Raw genomic sequence first — 13,166 nt, forward strand, 5'->3', positions numbered from 1 at the left:
GGGTATTCACCTGCAACGAGTGGCACGGAATAACAGAAGAAGAAAAAACAATGCTATTGGTCCTAATTTAAACAGAGAGTGCTAGACTGCTTTTCCGCAGAGAAGGGCGGGTTTGGGCGCCCAGGGCTTCGCGTCGCCGTAAGCGGGCACCTCACACCTCAAACAGGCAGGGGGCTGCAGCAAAGGCGACCACCTGCTTATTTGGGCTCGCACCGCGGCGACACACTACACAACCACGCCGTACACAGAAGCCCCTGTGCCGAAGACAACCGCCACCACACCAGCAATGAGGAGGAGGTAGGTGCAAACGTAGTTCACGATCCCCACTGTCGCCACGCTCCAGTTCCCACAGTACATACGGTACAGTGCCGGCAGGCAGAAGCCAAGAATGCCGCCGCAGAGGCTGCCCAGCAGCCCAAAGACGATGTTTACCGATGGGATTAATAGTCCGAGCGTAAGCGCGGCTAAAGATTGTGTTCCACAGAATAGAACATGCCTGTAAGTTGGTATTGTCGCTATATCCCATCCAAGAGCGTAATAGAAGGACTCACGAGCGGGCTGCATACACAGCGCGAATCCGACACAGAGCTGAAAACCAATACCAGTAAGTGAAATAGCGAGTAAGAGGTTGTGATCAATGTCATAGTGTTTTATAATTGAATCCTTTATTTCTGGACCAAAATCGGCGTAACCAAAGAAACCGGTGATTGAATAAGCAATGAAGCAAAAAAACATACCTGATGCAGTATATGTGGTCATCTTTTTAACTGTGGGATCTATTATTTCCTCATATATTTCTAGAGAGTTTACCTGGCAGAGGTATGCAAACATAAACAGGGAAAGCCCCTCAATGGCGATATTGCCCGTTCTCCAAAAGTGGATGTCTTTTCGTATTTTACCATTTCTAAAACCGTTTTGTAGGGCGTGGACAACGACACACGCAATGAAAAATAATAGAGAAAGTATCGCTACTATCGATGCGTAACGCAATGAATTGATGCTCCTAGGCAAAGATGTAGTAAACATTCCCAGAAACCATATTAGAACGGTTATCAATCTCTTTCCGCCTTGCGATCGGAGGTACGACGGTATGGAGTCATCCATAAATGCAGAATCGAGAATATCTCCAATCGATATAATATAGGCAACACATGTGCCAAACGTAAATAACCACATTAATCCTGCACTCAAATAATCCCATCCAGGGCCAAACAAAGTCCTTGCCATGGCCTCATATGAGCCTAGACGTGTTAATTCACGTGTTTCAACTAGTAGTCGGACAGCATAGATTGTAGCCAGTGTCACAATTAGTAAAAGCAAAAAAGAGGGTATTATACCGCTAAAGTTAAAGGCGGATGGCAAAGTAATGACGCCAGCCCCTAGCGTAGCACTAGATAGAGTAAATGTCGCTGATAGAAAGCCCCCATAAGGTACCAGATCGCCTAAATTTACAAGAACACGCTTGAAGCAAGACTGCCGCGTATCTATTCCAAGAACAACATCGCTTGGTATAAGGGGCAAAGAGTATTCATCCACTAACTCTTCACCGTCCTTTCTTAGCATTTTCGATAATAAATGAGCTGTATTTCTACCCCTGAACTCTGCTGGGGATAAAAAGCAAAACAACAACAACAACAACAACAACCAACAGACAACAGATATACGTATATGAGTTATACTTAAATCACAAAAAAAAAACACTGGACACGAGCAGGATGTCCCAGTTCCCAATGGGATAGTTAGTATCTATATATGATGATCCACCTCACTTCTCAGTCGCCATTCTGAAACCACTCCAATACAGAGGTAGCGGCCTTTGGCAATGATTTCCCCCACCGCAATGGTGAATTCATCACTAAGCAGGAAATAACACACGATCCTTTGACGACCAGAAGAACACCTTCCCCAGAATGCAATATCTCTGAAAAGCCATCAGAAAAGCGAAATTCTATAAACAAACCATCCTGACGAAAAGAATTGATAAAACAGGGGCGGGAACGATCGGGAGTCGGTGTCATTTGATGAAAACAAACACATCCATTTTCCCGCATTTTCAAAGCATTTTTGGCCCACGGAAACCGCTTTAACAATTCAACTTTAGACAAATATATAGACTTTTCAACACTAACACCAAGTTCAATGTAAAAGCTGGGGTGACCATCCTCACAAGCAATCAGAAGGTTAGAACCATCTGAAAAATGACAACCAAAATATTCAAATTGTATTTGATAACAAAGAACAACGATAATCTCTTTCTTTGAGTCTTTCCAAATAAAATTCGGAACTATTATCTTGCTGAGTAGCGATGAAAACGGACTCAGTAACAATTTCTCACCACATCCCATGCACAAATCGCGCCCACTTTGTGCACAGTGAAAAAAAGGCGTCTTCAAAAAGTCCTTGGAGCACATGTCACATATGTATCCCATTTTGTACTCCGGCTCAAGATCCAGTGGAAGGATCTCATAGTACCGAAAGATGCATTGATCTCCCGCCTTCATACCTCTAGCTTTAAGAAGCAATGAAAAAAAAAGGTGTATAGCATTTCAAAGGAACAGTTGCAATAGCACACTTCCATAAAAAGAAGTCAAAATACAATTCCATCTGCCTCGCATTCACTGGGAAGAGAAAAATCATGCTGAAATTCAAAACAATTGTCACATAGTAGGAATAATAATAGAAACCCGAAAAACAACAACTGACAAAATTCGGTAAAAAAAAACTGCGAAAAAAAAAGATAACCCCGAAAATAATAGGGAATCAGGGCAAGATGCAAAAAAAAAAACTGGGGATAGGCTGAATTTGGGACCATAATTTCCAGCACTATGCGTGGGCAATACACACACACACACAAAGAGGTTATTGAGGAATTTGTTTTCCTGGCCTCTGGCGAAATAGGCGCAAATTTTGAGGATAGTAAAAATAAATAAGTAACCCTCAGGAGGCAAACCTAGGTGAGATCGCCATGGAGGGGAAAGAAGCAAGTAGATTGGGGAATTAATTACACCAAATAATGTAATGGTAATAGTCCAGACAGCCGATGTTCGGATAAACCCAAAATTTTCCACGAGTAAGCTGGATGAACAATGCACTTTACACCGCACCCGTCTTACCGGTGCTCAGCAGTTGTCGTAATCACCTCATCAAAAAAAAAACTTTAATGAAGTAATGATTCTGAACTTTGCAAGGAAAGAGAAGAAGCAATTAAATACAAAAAAACCATGTGCAAAAAAAAGAAACTTCCTTTAAGGCGAATTCGCTCCATACAAAAAAGAAAAAAAACAGAGAACCGGAGAGGCCACCCAGATACCACACAGGAGGGGCCTGGCGCAAGCACCACCCTTGGAAAAAAAGGTCGCCGAACAGCTGAAGAAGAAAAACAAACCAGGATCGGCGCCGGGGCCAGCCAAAAAGGCAGGGAGGAAGCGCCCCAGGCACGCCTTGGTCGCGGGGGCCCGCCCCACCCGTGACCCCTCAGTTTCTTTTTTTTCTTCGAATAAAAAGGGGCCCACCTCGCCCGGCGCGCCGCGCAGCGCGCCCGCGCGTAAAAGGCGCCCGGGGCTTGCATGTACCGCCTCGCGGCCGCGCCACTCCGCGCGGGAGGGGTTCGCGACTCCCGCCGGCCGCCGCGTGGTTTGCCTCCCCCACCCCCCGCGGGGCCTTTAAGGTTGTCTTCCCGCGAGGCTATTCTAAAGTCACGCGTTTGGTGTTTTTTTTTTGACACTTCTGGGTTTGGGGTCGGTTACCTGCGCATCTGTGCTTTTTTTTTCTCTCCACATCATCTCTGTCGTGGCGTCTTCGTTATATATGTATATATAGATTTAGTTATCTATTTATCTACATTGAATGGATTCCTCTCCAGTAAATCCGTACTTGCTTTTTGAAAGCGCAGAGGAGTTCCGTCCCGTGGATAAGGTTTTGTATGCTCTTAAACACCCTATTGGACAGAAAGACCCAATGGGTTTACGAAAGCCAATTCAGCTAAAAGACCATTGTTACCTCATTCGCTGTACTGAGGAGCTTCGACGTTTGGTCACCGTACCTGTGACGCCTAATACAGCGGCAACGTTTAACGAACAATTTACAGGCTCGCTGTACAGCTCTCCTGAGGCATCATGTATACCTGTGTTTTCTCCGAAAACACATAGTGCACCTGTAGAGGATACTCCGAGTCTCGATGACGAACCATGGGATAACATCTACTCTGGAACAAGTGTCTGGCGTTGGCCTGTGGAAGTGCTATATCAGCACTACCATTTATTGATTGCTATTGATTTTGGGGTTTCAACCTTTGGGGTTTCAAGGAATGGAAAGGTATTAGTTGATCATGTCCCAGATGCCGTACAAGCTCTACTTGATGTGGTGAAAAAAACACTGCATACACGTGAACAGGAAGAAAAAGAAATACGACGTTGGGTTGACATGCATGTGGAGGAGCCGGAGCGTAATAGCATTCTTCGGCAAGTGTGGAAACCACAAATTGATGTTTCTATTGTCCTTATAAATTCACCTAGATTGGAGGTCAATGCCCTGCCTTCTATTTCTCCGACTCTTTCCTCAACTGAAATGGGACGGGGGACAGACATGGAAGGACGTCGTCCATACCTGTTTCCGGTGGGTGCTATACCATTTCCTATCTTTGATGGTGATTTCCCCAATGACACACTGAATCGTTCTCTCTTGATTCCCCTCATGACACGTTGTAACGCTGAGTTGGTGCTGCGCGACGAAACTTTTCTCTCTCGGTTAGAACAACAACTGAGGGCCTACGAAGAGGCATGCTGCTCGCGGCTACTGGATGTTTGGCCTGAGCGGAGTTTGTTTGCCTCCATGGAACACCTGATACGTTTGATTCCAGAGCGATCGCTACATTGCACAAGTCTCGTGCTCCTTAGTAATGCCGATAAAGGTGGATCACATAATAGTTTTTCATTACTGGAAAGCTCTGTACGGAGAAAAAATATCATCATATCTCTTTTGTTCCTGAATGAGACAAATCCGTTCCTTGATTTAAGTACAAATTCTCTATCACAGTTTTTGTCGGCCGTGGGAGGCTTCGGAGTTCATTTTGATCAGTGGCTCTCACTCGCGGCTCCAAAGCTTAATATTGACTGGTGCCGTCGTTTCGGGGGTCCACGTTGCTTGGCGCAGCAGCTATTTGTGCAACTGGATACTAAATTTCCTTTATGCGTGGATCATGTTTCGCCGAATATTTTAACGACGTGTGCTGACCGATCCAGTGATTCTTGTGTCCTGTACAACTCTGACAAGGTTCTTGAAGATTTTACTCTGCTTCGTGAGGGTGATGTTACGACTGCTCTTCGTTGTGTTGCGGAAGCCCGAATCAACGAAGGATGGAGCGTTGTAATGAATCATAACAAAGAAACTCCGCATATTGCCCATCTTTATGCTCGTCTCCAGTGTAATCTTCGACGTGGAAAACTTTTCATTTCGTACGATATGGAGGTTAGTTATCCGGTGGTATATCGCCGTGTTTTGGTCCAAGGCTCAAAGGAGCTTGTGGAATACTTTGTGAAGTTAAGGGGTGATGACAGGGCTGCTATACCCACACCTGCGGAAAATAAAACAGGTTGGTTGATGTACCTTGTAATCTTGCGCTCTCAATTACGTCGTTGGATGCATGCAGAGCAGGTGGCTCTCCAGTGTCTTTTTGCGTCACGCCAAATACGCCGGCTCCTTGTGAAGGACATGCAGGAACTTTCTTTCTCTGAAGGAGTTTCTGATGGGTGGTCGGCACACTGCAGTGTCCGTTCAATTGGGTTCTTCTTTTTCTGGGAGGATGGTCTCTTGCACTGTTTAGACCCCTGTAGAGGGGGCTCATGGGGCACTATGCCCTCGGTTTCAGTATTGGCTCGCCGAGTCCTTGCGGCCACTTTACAAAAGAAGCATAACCCTTTATTCCAAGATGCAAGTGACGCGTTTTTGTCCTTTGTAACTAATGAAGGATCCACTTCTTATGCTGTTCAGCTGTTTCTGCTAGAAAATGCGTTTGCCAATGGCCACGAGGGTTTTTTGGCCGCAGCGTTTGAGTGTCGTTTGAGTTTTTTTTTAACGAGTGTTGGCGAAGAGTTACAAGCGCTGGCAGATATCATCGCCGATGTGAAGGCGGGTGTTTTATCTACTCCAAATACTGCAATTGGTAAGACAACTTTTACCCTTGCGGTGGAGGCTGTGATCGACGAAACGAACGCGCGGGCTCTTCAGCTCACCTTTTGTACTGTTTCACCGCGTCGACTGGATCTAATCTCCAGTTACATTGAACCACCACCATGTCGCCGCAGGGTTGCCCCGAACGGGTTGACGTCCCGTAAAGCTTTGCATTTTAATTCCTCAAAGAAGTTGTCACCTGAGGATGAAATACGGACTGTTCGACAACTGACTTTTCGTTGCTTCCTGACACCGTATTTGGTAAGTCCATCCCTGCTCTCTGACGCTATTGCCTTTTACTGGATGATTGGAACTGCTGAAATGTGGAGGACATTTGCTGTACCCTCTTTTAATACCTTTGTTACGCGCCGTGTTCGCAGTGGGTTTCGATTATTACATTGCATGGAGCCTCGCGAGGCGATACTGTATTCCACACGAGTGTGTGGTGAGGATCATGTGGTGGAAATATTTGACGTTATTGCAGCACCCTCAGAGAGTGGCGACAGTGAACTTTCGGCGCAGCTGATTATTTACAGGTTCATACGCCCTTTTGAAGTTGCTCTTTCGTCGTTGTACCAACATGAACTTACTGCGGATATTTCAGAAGATATTCAGGTTGCTACAGTACTTCATACGTTTAAGGTGTTTTCTTCGGCATCGTTGGCATCAGCAGTTGATAGTCCGCTGCCTGCTAAAGAGTTGGGTCGGGGATTCATTCAACTTGTTCCAAGGCTCGAGTCACTGCTTCCTTTCCTGTCAGCTAGGCATGCTTACACTATTACGCTACGCTCCCTCCCATCACTTGGGGAAAGAGGCGACGACGACCTTCGAGAGGCGGTGGCCCTGTTTGTTTCCTCGCTAGGGGACCGATCCGCAACAGTTGATGCGTCTGCTCTTTCTGAAAGTCTGCGACAAAAACTCTGTGGCTTAGACAATTTGGATGAAAGCTTCCAAGGACCGAAACAGTTCTTTGCCTCCGTATTGATGCTGCTGGAGTGCAATTATTTGGCTTTTCTTCTAATGCCTCGTGTATGCCATACTACGACGTTGAAGCGAGCAAAAGGGATTAATGTCCATGCTATCTCGTTAGACACCACGGCTCTTTTCAAGGGTGTTATGCGACTTTATGGTAAGTCAGGTGAGGTTGAAGAGGTGAATGAGACGCGTTTACCCGACCGTTCTACTTATGTACTGCTGAATGCTTTGACCAAGTTGCTCACCTCCTTTTGCTCGCTTTATCAAGCCTGGAGACTTCTTGAGCAGCAGTGCGACGGTATGGAGCGCAACGCGGTTAACAAAACTGTTGTTGCGCAAGACGTTCTGAGGACGTTTTCGACGTTTCAGGACTACTGTAAGGAGGTGGATATTTCATATCTTCTTTTCGTTCAGGAGAGTAAATGGAAAGATCGCGGCGGTGAGGTCTCTCTTCACGAGGGGCTGCGTTCGTTGATCACGTCAATGGTGCGTTCTATGTGTCTTCGACCCTTACCGACACATCCTGCAGTTTTTCTCCCCATGTACGAGAGAAATCAGAATTACGAAGAAGGGCTTACTGGGGATCTTGCAGCGCAAAATGCCCTGACGGCAACGCCGTCAGCCGACGCTCTTCATCAGAATCCTGCGGTACTTCCATTTCTCATGAGGATCGCACTCTTTCTTGTCTCGGAGGACGGGAGGGACGTGGATTGCGTTTGTATCTTCTCACCTGAGCATGGACCAGATGAACTGGGGGATGCGCACGCGCTTTGCTGGTCGCCTATTGCTTCAAATAAGTTGCAGCATGCCTCCCAGAGGCGGCTTCTGATGCGTTTTTTTGTAAAGACTGCCCCCAAGCAACTCGTGGATCTCTCGCGTGACACGTACAATCCACCCGCGGAGGTGATACAACGCATCTTTAGAGAACTTTTGCACGATCGGCAGGAAATCCCGTTGACCGAGGCGAAGTCACCACCACTTTTTTTTGCCAAGGAATCATCTGTAAAGGAGTTAAACTTACTCTCTAGACAGGCCTTGCCATTTGCCGAGCTACCGACGACGGTGCGACGTTTTTTTTGATGTCCTGGCAGCGGACCTCGCTAGGAGTGTGGCGTACCACTGCTTGACGGAGTGCTTACATTCCGCACCCTTCGCGACACTACGTTCTCTCATTCAAAGTGAACCAACAACCATCGAGTCGGCTGCTTCTCTAACCGACTCGGAAGGTATAAGTAATAATAAGGACAACAACAACAACAGCAGCAGCAGCAACAAGGATGCTAATGACGATGAGGATAATTTGGACCGAGAGGCAGCGTATTTCTCTCTCTTGGCACACGAATCACAAGATATTTTGAATAATGTTTCTCATATTCGTGGTCTTGCGGAACTCTTGGCTTGTGCAGTGGCACCCGCCCTACTTAGTGTTCCTTGTTTTGAGGCGGATTCATTTACATTGGAGTTCACGCAGCAGTGCTCGTCTAGTGCCGCGGTGAACCCTGCATTGGCCCTTTCCCATGTCTTTAAGCGTTGCCTAGCGGATGACCTGGTCTGTGTTGTTCAGGCCACCTCCTCAAGTTTTCTGCTGGTGCCCAATAGGAAATACTTTGCCTCACGATGGATATTTATTCACGTGACCACCGACGCAAGTGACGGTGCTCAGCGGGTGCGCCTTTTGTTTAACGAACATGATGGCGATCCAGGCGTCTGTCGACGTCTCTGCAAAGGACTTCGTAGCCTGATCGAGGCGAAGGTGAGGGAGGTCAGTCAGTTGCAGCTTTTAAAGCAGTTGCGGGATACGCAAAACGCAAATAATGAATTGATACCGCGTAACTGGGGCGACCAGTTCGCCTCTCCACCTACACTTGCCAGGGGGAATCGTGAATCTGCAGCGTCTCTGTCGGCTGTGTTTAACTGTCGGGGCTCGACGGTTCTAAAACTGCCCATCTACTATAAATTACAGCATCAATGTAAAAGGATACTGTCTCGCATCAGTAGTAATTCCGCCAGGCTCGAGCTACTCAATATTTACAACAGGGAGCAGTGTTTTGTGGTGGCTGATGATGTTCAGGCGGACGTGTTTCACTTTATTCGGCTTGTGTTTGTGAAGGACACTGCACATCTCCCATCGCTGACTGTGCCCTCACCTGCGCTTTCCCCTGCCGACCGCTGTCCTCTGCTGGTGGTGCAGTTGTTCAGCTCCACCAAAAATGCGCTTGTGCAACGTCCCCTCCGCAAGCTACAGGATTTCTGCTTTTTTTTGGCCGTACAAGAGCTTCAAGGACATCTGAACTATGTGCAACACAAGTTTATCTCCACGGTGGATCTTATTTTCCTGCAGTGTCGCCGTCGTGAGCCTGTTATTGTAGACTTGGTAGAAGCTGGTGGAGGGGTGCCCTTGCAGCCAACGGATGTCCAGCTCGCCTTTGCTTTGGTCGTTTTAGGCCTCAAGGAGAACAAATTCAAGTACTTTGACGTTGAGGGCGGCGGAAACGCCGCAATCAGTAACTTTGCGGAATATTATGGACTTTTTGAGGAAGCGGAAAAAAAGTTAGGTGAAGGCGGCGGAGAAGCACTTACTTTTCATCTTGATTGCCCTGGAGAGGCGGAGACGCCTACAACCACACCTTCCGCGCCAGCATCTGTGCTACGCTTTGTGAAGGTGATTGAGGGTGTGACAGACATGCTTGTCTCCTGCACACTTTATGTGGCTGACGGGTCACGACTGGTGGTGGACCGCTTTCTGACAAAAATGCCGGACGAGCGGTACACGATAGGTGAATCGGAGACGACGTATCTTAAGCAGATTGAGCACATTCTCGAAGCCGCGGTGTCGCATTGGCGATTTTTCGCCCTCTCGAAGCGCTTTTGCACCTTTTCCTCTTCCCAGGTCGTTTCCGCTGCAGAGGAGTTGATTACATGTGCTTCAGGCACTGCCTCGACGGAGTCGTCCACACTTCGCTTTGGGAAATTTTCCTTGACGCGCGTTAGTCACGCCGTGTTTCCGTTTCTTATTGAGCGGCTTGTGGGGGTTTTTCAGCCTTTTTCACCGGTTTGCTTCCTCAAGCGACCCAATGCCCCGCCCCTGCACATAGCTGGTTTCCCGTGGCGGTGGATTGAGCAGCTGCAGGCGGAACCCCAGGCGGAGCAGATCGAGGTTTACCTCACTTGTGGCTACCAGATTACGATGCGTGGCGAAAAAAGTGAGGAGCAGGCAGTACAGGCAACTCGCGCCATGCATGAACCCAACCCACACCTCCCTCTGAGCCAGGCGACAGTACTGACGCAGAGCCCCTTATTAAAGGAGCACAATATGGAAGTGGGGATGCCAACGGAACCACGCGTGGTGGCGCGCGTTTCTTTGACGAACGGTGTGACAGCCGCTCTTTTTAATCTACGCGACTCCGATATTGTGCTGCGCTTAATGGGGCACGTGATCGCAAAGGCGGAGCAGCAGTCTGACCTGCTACATGACATTATGGTGCAGAGAATGGGATTTGCGCTTGCATCTTACCTCACGGAGCCAGCGTTGGCACACTTTTGCTGTGGTGACGACAGCAATGTGACTGGGGGAAGGCGGTTATGCATTCACGATGAAACCTACCGAAGACGCATTAATCATGTACGCTTTCCACTTCAAAGCTCGTGCGGTGCCGATGCTTTGACGATTGTTGTGGAAGGACTGTTTAACCGCGGACTTATTGTGAATGGAGCCTTTGTTGAAGAGGATGCGGTTCACGTGCTGTATGACGAATGCCCCCAGTATTCCGTGAAGGAATGCAAGCGAATTATGCAGGAATTGGTAAAGGATGGCTTGCTTACGATGTGGAATAAACCAAGTGGCCGTCGTTTAGCGAACTCAAACCGTATTCCCGATGATGCACTTATCGCATGCGACTTTCGCAGACACGTACAGACAGCCCACATTCTTGTGGAGTCACAACACGCGCGTTCGGGCATCATAGAGTCGCTGCAAGCCGCTGAGTCTCTCTTGGGTTTGCCACCGATGGAGAGCGGGATACCGTTGGCCAAACTAGTTGTACTTCTCCAGGGCCGCAGCAAACAGATATTTGGAGCCCGCGTACAGGACTTTACCCTGCCTCGCCGTTCGCCGTGGTGCCTCTCGGACGACATTCTTGATCCCTCCTTGCCCCGGAGAGGCAAACTTGGTTCCGAGTACCGCTTGTCGGTTGACGCAACTCTGCAGTCGTACGTGCAGTATCTTCTACGCGTCTTTCCGCGGGCACGCGTCATTGACCTGGACGCCAGCAACTCCATTGTGTCGTCCGATGCGACGCTACTGCATCGCTTTCGTTGCCGCTACGGCAAGGTTGTGACTCCCGACGGAAATGAGATATGTTTTGTGCCTCATTTGTACTACGTGCTGGTTCCCATGGAAGACACGCGCACCACGGAGCGCGGCGACGGCGATCTTGCCGCATCCGCCTCGCTGAGAAAAGGGGGACTGTTTATCTTGGAGATTGGCTTTCAAGTCGTTTATTTTGCGCTTGACGTGTTCATGGTCAGCGGGGAGTCTATGTCTGCCAGCATGGCTGCTCTCTCCGCCGTCAGATTTAGGCGTAGCCTCACTTTCAGCAGTGTTCTGTACGACTTGACGGTGAATCGTATGCTGCGCTACGTGCAGATGTATGCGTCACTCCTGTTTGGTCAAATGCCGACGTCGGATGCCCTTGAAAATCTCGTTAGACAGTACCCGCATCCGCCGCGTGAAAGTCTCAGCATTGTGGCTGCCTTTGATGTCGAGGAGTCCTGCGTGCGGAGGGCGCAGAAAATTGTGGCAAAAACCTTCTCTGTGGGCCCCGACAGCAACGGTATGCGGCAGCTGATCCCAAAACAGGGCGAGGTGCTGCTGAGGGAATCCACCCAGGAAAGGTACCACTACTGTGGGGTGATGGTCTGGGCAACCTCACGCCTGTTTGTCTTGCTTTGCACCGTCCGTGACGTCACCGTGTGCGATCGTTGTGCCAACGGCGACCTTCCCAAACTTGCGCTCGCTGCCAAGCGCCAGTTGCTACAGCTGCTTCTCGACAGTATGCTCCAGCAGCGACTTGAATTTGCGTGGGATAAAATACGCACACCCCTGGACGCAGACAATGACAGTGACGCCGATGATAGCACTGATAGTTCCGAGCAAGGACCCTCTAGAGAGGATCTACGGACGCTGCAAGCACATTGGAGGAAGTATCGTCTTGCCAATGTATCTAAACCCTTTCTACAGCTTCAGTCTGACTGGAAATCGATACTGACGAGACAAAGCGGTGCCATTTCGGCAGCGTGCGAGCCCAACTACACCCTTCACCTCTTTCTGGAGGAGTCTGGAGGAAATGTTTATGGGACGCACGGTAAAGTTATTGACAACACCATTGCGTTGACCTTGTCAGCCCGTCGGATGGATCGAAGGTGCTTTGTTGCTGTGGAGTTCACAGCTGGTGTGTCGGGTTCCATCGAGAGTGCCGCGCTCTATCGTGGGACGAGTGAGCGAGGCGCCGTCAATAAGCTGCTGGAGGAGGAGGAGGATGCGGTGTTAATAGAGCAAACAATGAAGCTGCTTTCTAGCGCCTTATGGGGACACATTTGCCACTGACAGGGGGTGAGGATTCCGTTGCGTGTGCTTTGAAGCGGGTTGGGACGGAGAAGAAAAAAAAAAGAAGAAGATATACAACGTAGTTGAAGTTGAAGGGCAAATACTCTCTCTCACTCTTTCCTTGCCGTGTTTTATTACCCATTCCCTGTCCCCCCTGGTCACACGGCTTTTTTTTTTTTTGCTTCTTTGTTTGTTGTTGTTGTTCCGCATGCGGGAGGCTGGGGAGAAAGAGTATTTGTTGCATTGCAGCTGCCCTCGCTGACTCTGTGGCCCCCGCCTCCCCACCGCATCGCAGACCGTGACTTCCCAAGCGGCCACCCACGCATTATTGGCTCCGGCTGGCGTGATTGGACGCGCCATTTCTGGTTTGTTGGTGCTGCTGTAGATGCGTTGATTTCATCGCGCCTGCTGTTTGCTG

At 48.7% G+C, this 13,166-nt stretch overlaps 4 protein-coding genes across 4 annotated transcripts, besides 5 other annotated features; 2 read left to right on the forward strand and 2 right to left on the reverse strand.

Moving 5' to 3' along the window:
• Nucleotides 1-225: 225 nt before the first annotated feature.
• Tco025E_00580 (putative amino acid transporter PAT4) lies at nt 226-1,563 on the reverse strand (the record flags this gene model as incomplete). The annotated part of the gene is made up of 1 exon (XM_029367520.1): nt 226-1,563. One exon carries the CDS (start codon nt 1,561-1,563, stop codon nt 226-228), a length of 1,338 nt encoding a protein of 445 aa, XP_029232412.1.
• Nucleotides 1,564-1,621: 58 nt separating this feature from the next.
• Nucleotides 1,622-1,657: a microsatellite.
• Nucleotides 1,658-1,772: 115 nt separating this feature from the next.
• Tco025E_00581 (uncharacterized protein) lies at nt 1,773-2,501 on the reverse strand (the record flags this gene model as incomplete). The annotated part of the gene is made up of 1 exon (XM_029367521.1): nt 1,773-2,501. One exon carries the CDS (start codon nt 2,499-2,501, stop codon nt 1,773-1,775), a length of 729 nt encoding a protein of 242 aa, XP_029232413.1.
• A 1,010-nt stretch (nt 2,502-3,511) lies between these two features.
• Nucleotides 3,512-3,545: a microsatellite.
• Nucleotides 3,546-3,802: 257 nt separating this feature from the next.
• Nucleotides 3,803-3,843: a microsatellite.
• Nucleotides 3,844-3,846: 3 nt separating this feature from the next.
• Tco025E_00582 (uncharacterized protein) lies at nt 3,847-8,223 on the forward strand (the record flags this gene model as incomplete). Its single annotated transcript, XM_029367522.1, has 1 exon — nt 3,847-8,223. One exon carries the CDS (start codon nt 3,847-3,849, stop codon nt 8,221-8,223), a length of 4,377 nt encoding a protein of 1,458 aa, XP_029232414.1.
• Nucleotides 8,224-8,387: 164 nt separating this feature from the next.
• Nucleotides 8,388-8,418: a microsatellite.
• A 1,408-nt stretch (nt 8,419-9,826) lies between these two features.
• On the forward strand, nt 9,827-12,748 carry Tco025E_00583 (uncharacterized protein; the record flags this gene model as incomplete). The annotated part of the gene is made up of 1 exon (XM_029367523.1): nt 9,827-12,748. The coding sequence occupies one exon, from the start codon at nt 9,827-9,829 to the stop codon at nt 12,746-12,748; it is 2,922 nt and encodes a 973-aa protein (XP_029232415.1).
• Nucleotides 12,749-12,915: 167 nt separating this feature from the next.
• Nucleotides 12,916-12,952: a microsatellite.
• Nucleotides 12,953-13,166: the final 214 nt, after the last annotated feature.

The sequence above is a fragment of the Trypanosoma conorhini genome (assembly GCF_003719485.1).
Source record: "Trypanosoma conorhini strain 025E chromosome Unknown Tco_14.4_contig_00013, whole genome shotgun sequence".
Classification (NCBI taxonomy): Eukaryota; Euglenozoa; class Kinetoplastea; order Trypanosomatida; family Trypanosomatidae; genus Trypanosoma; species Trypanosoma conorhini.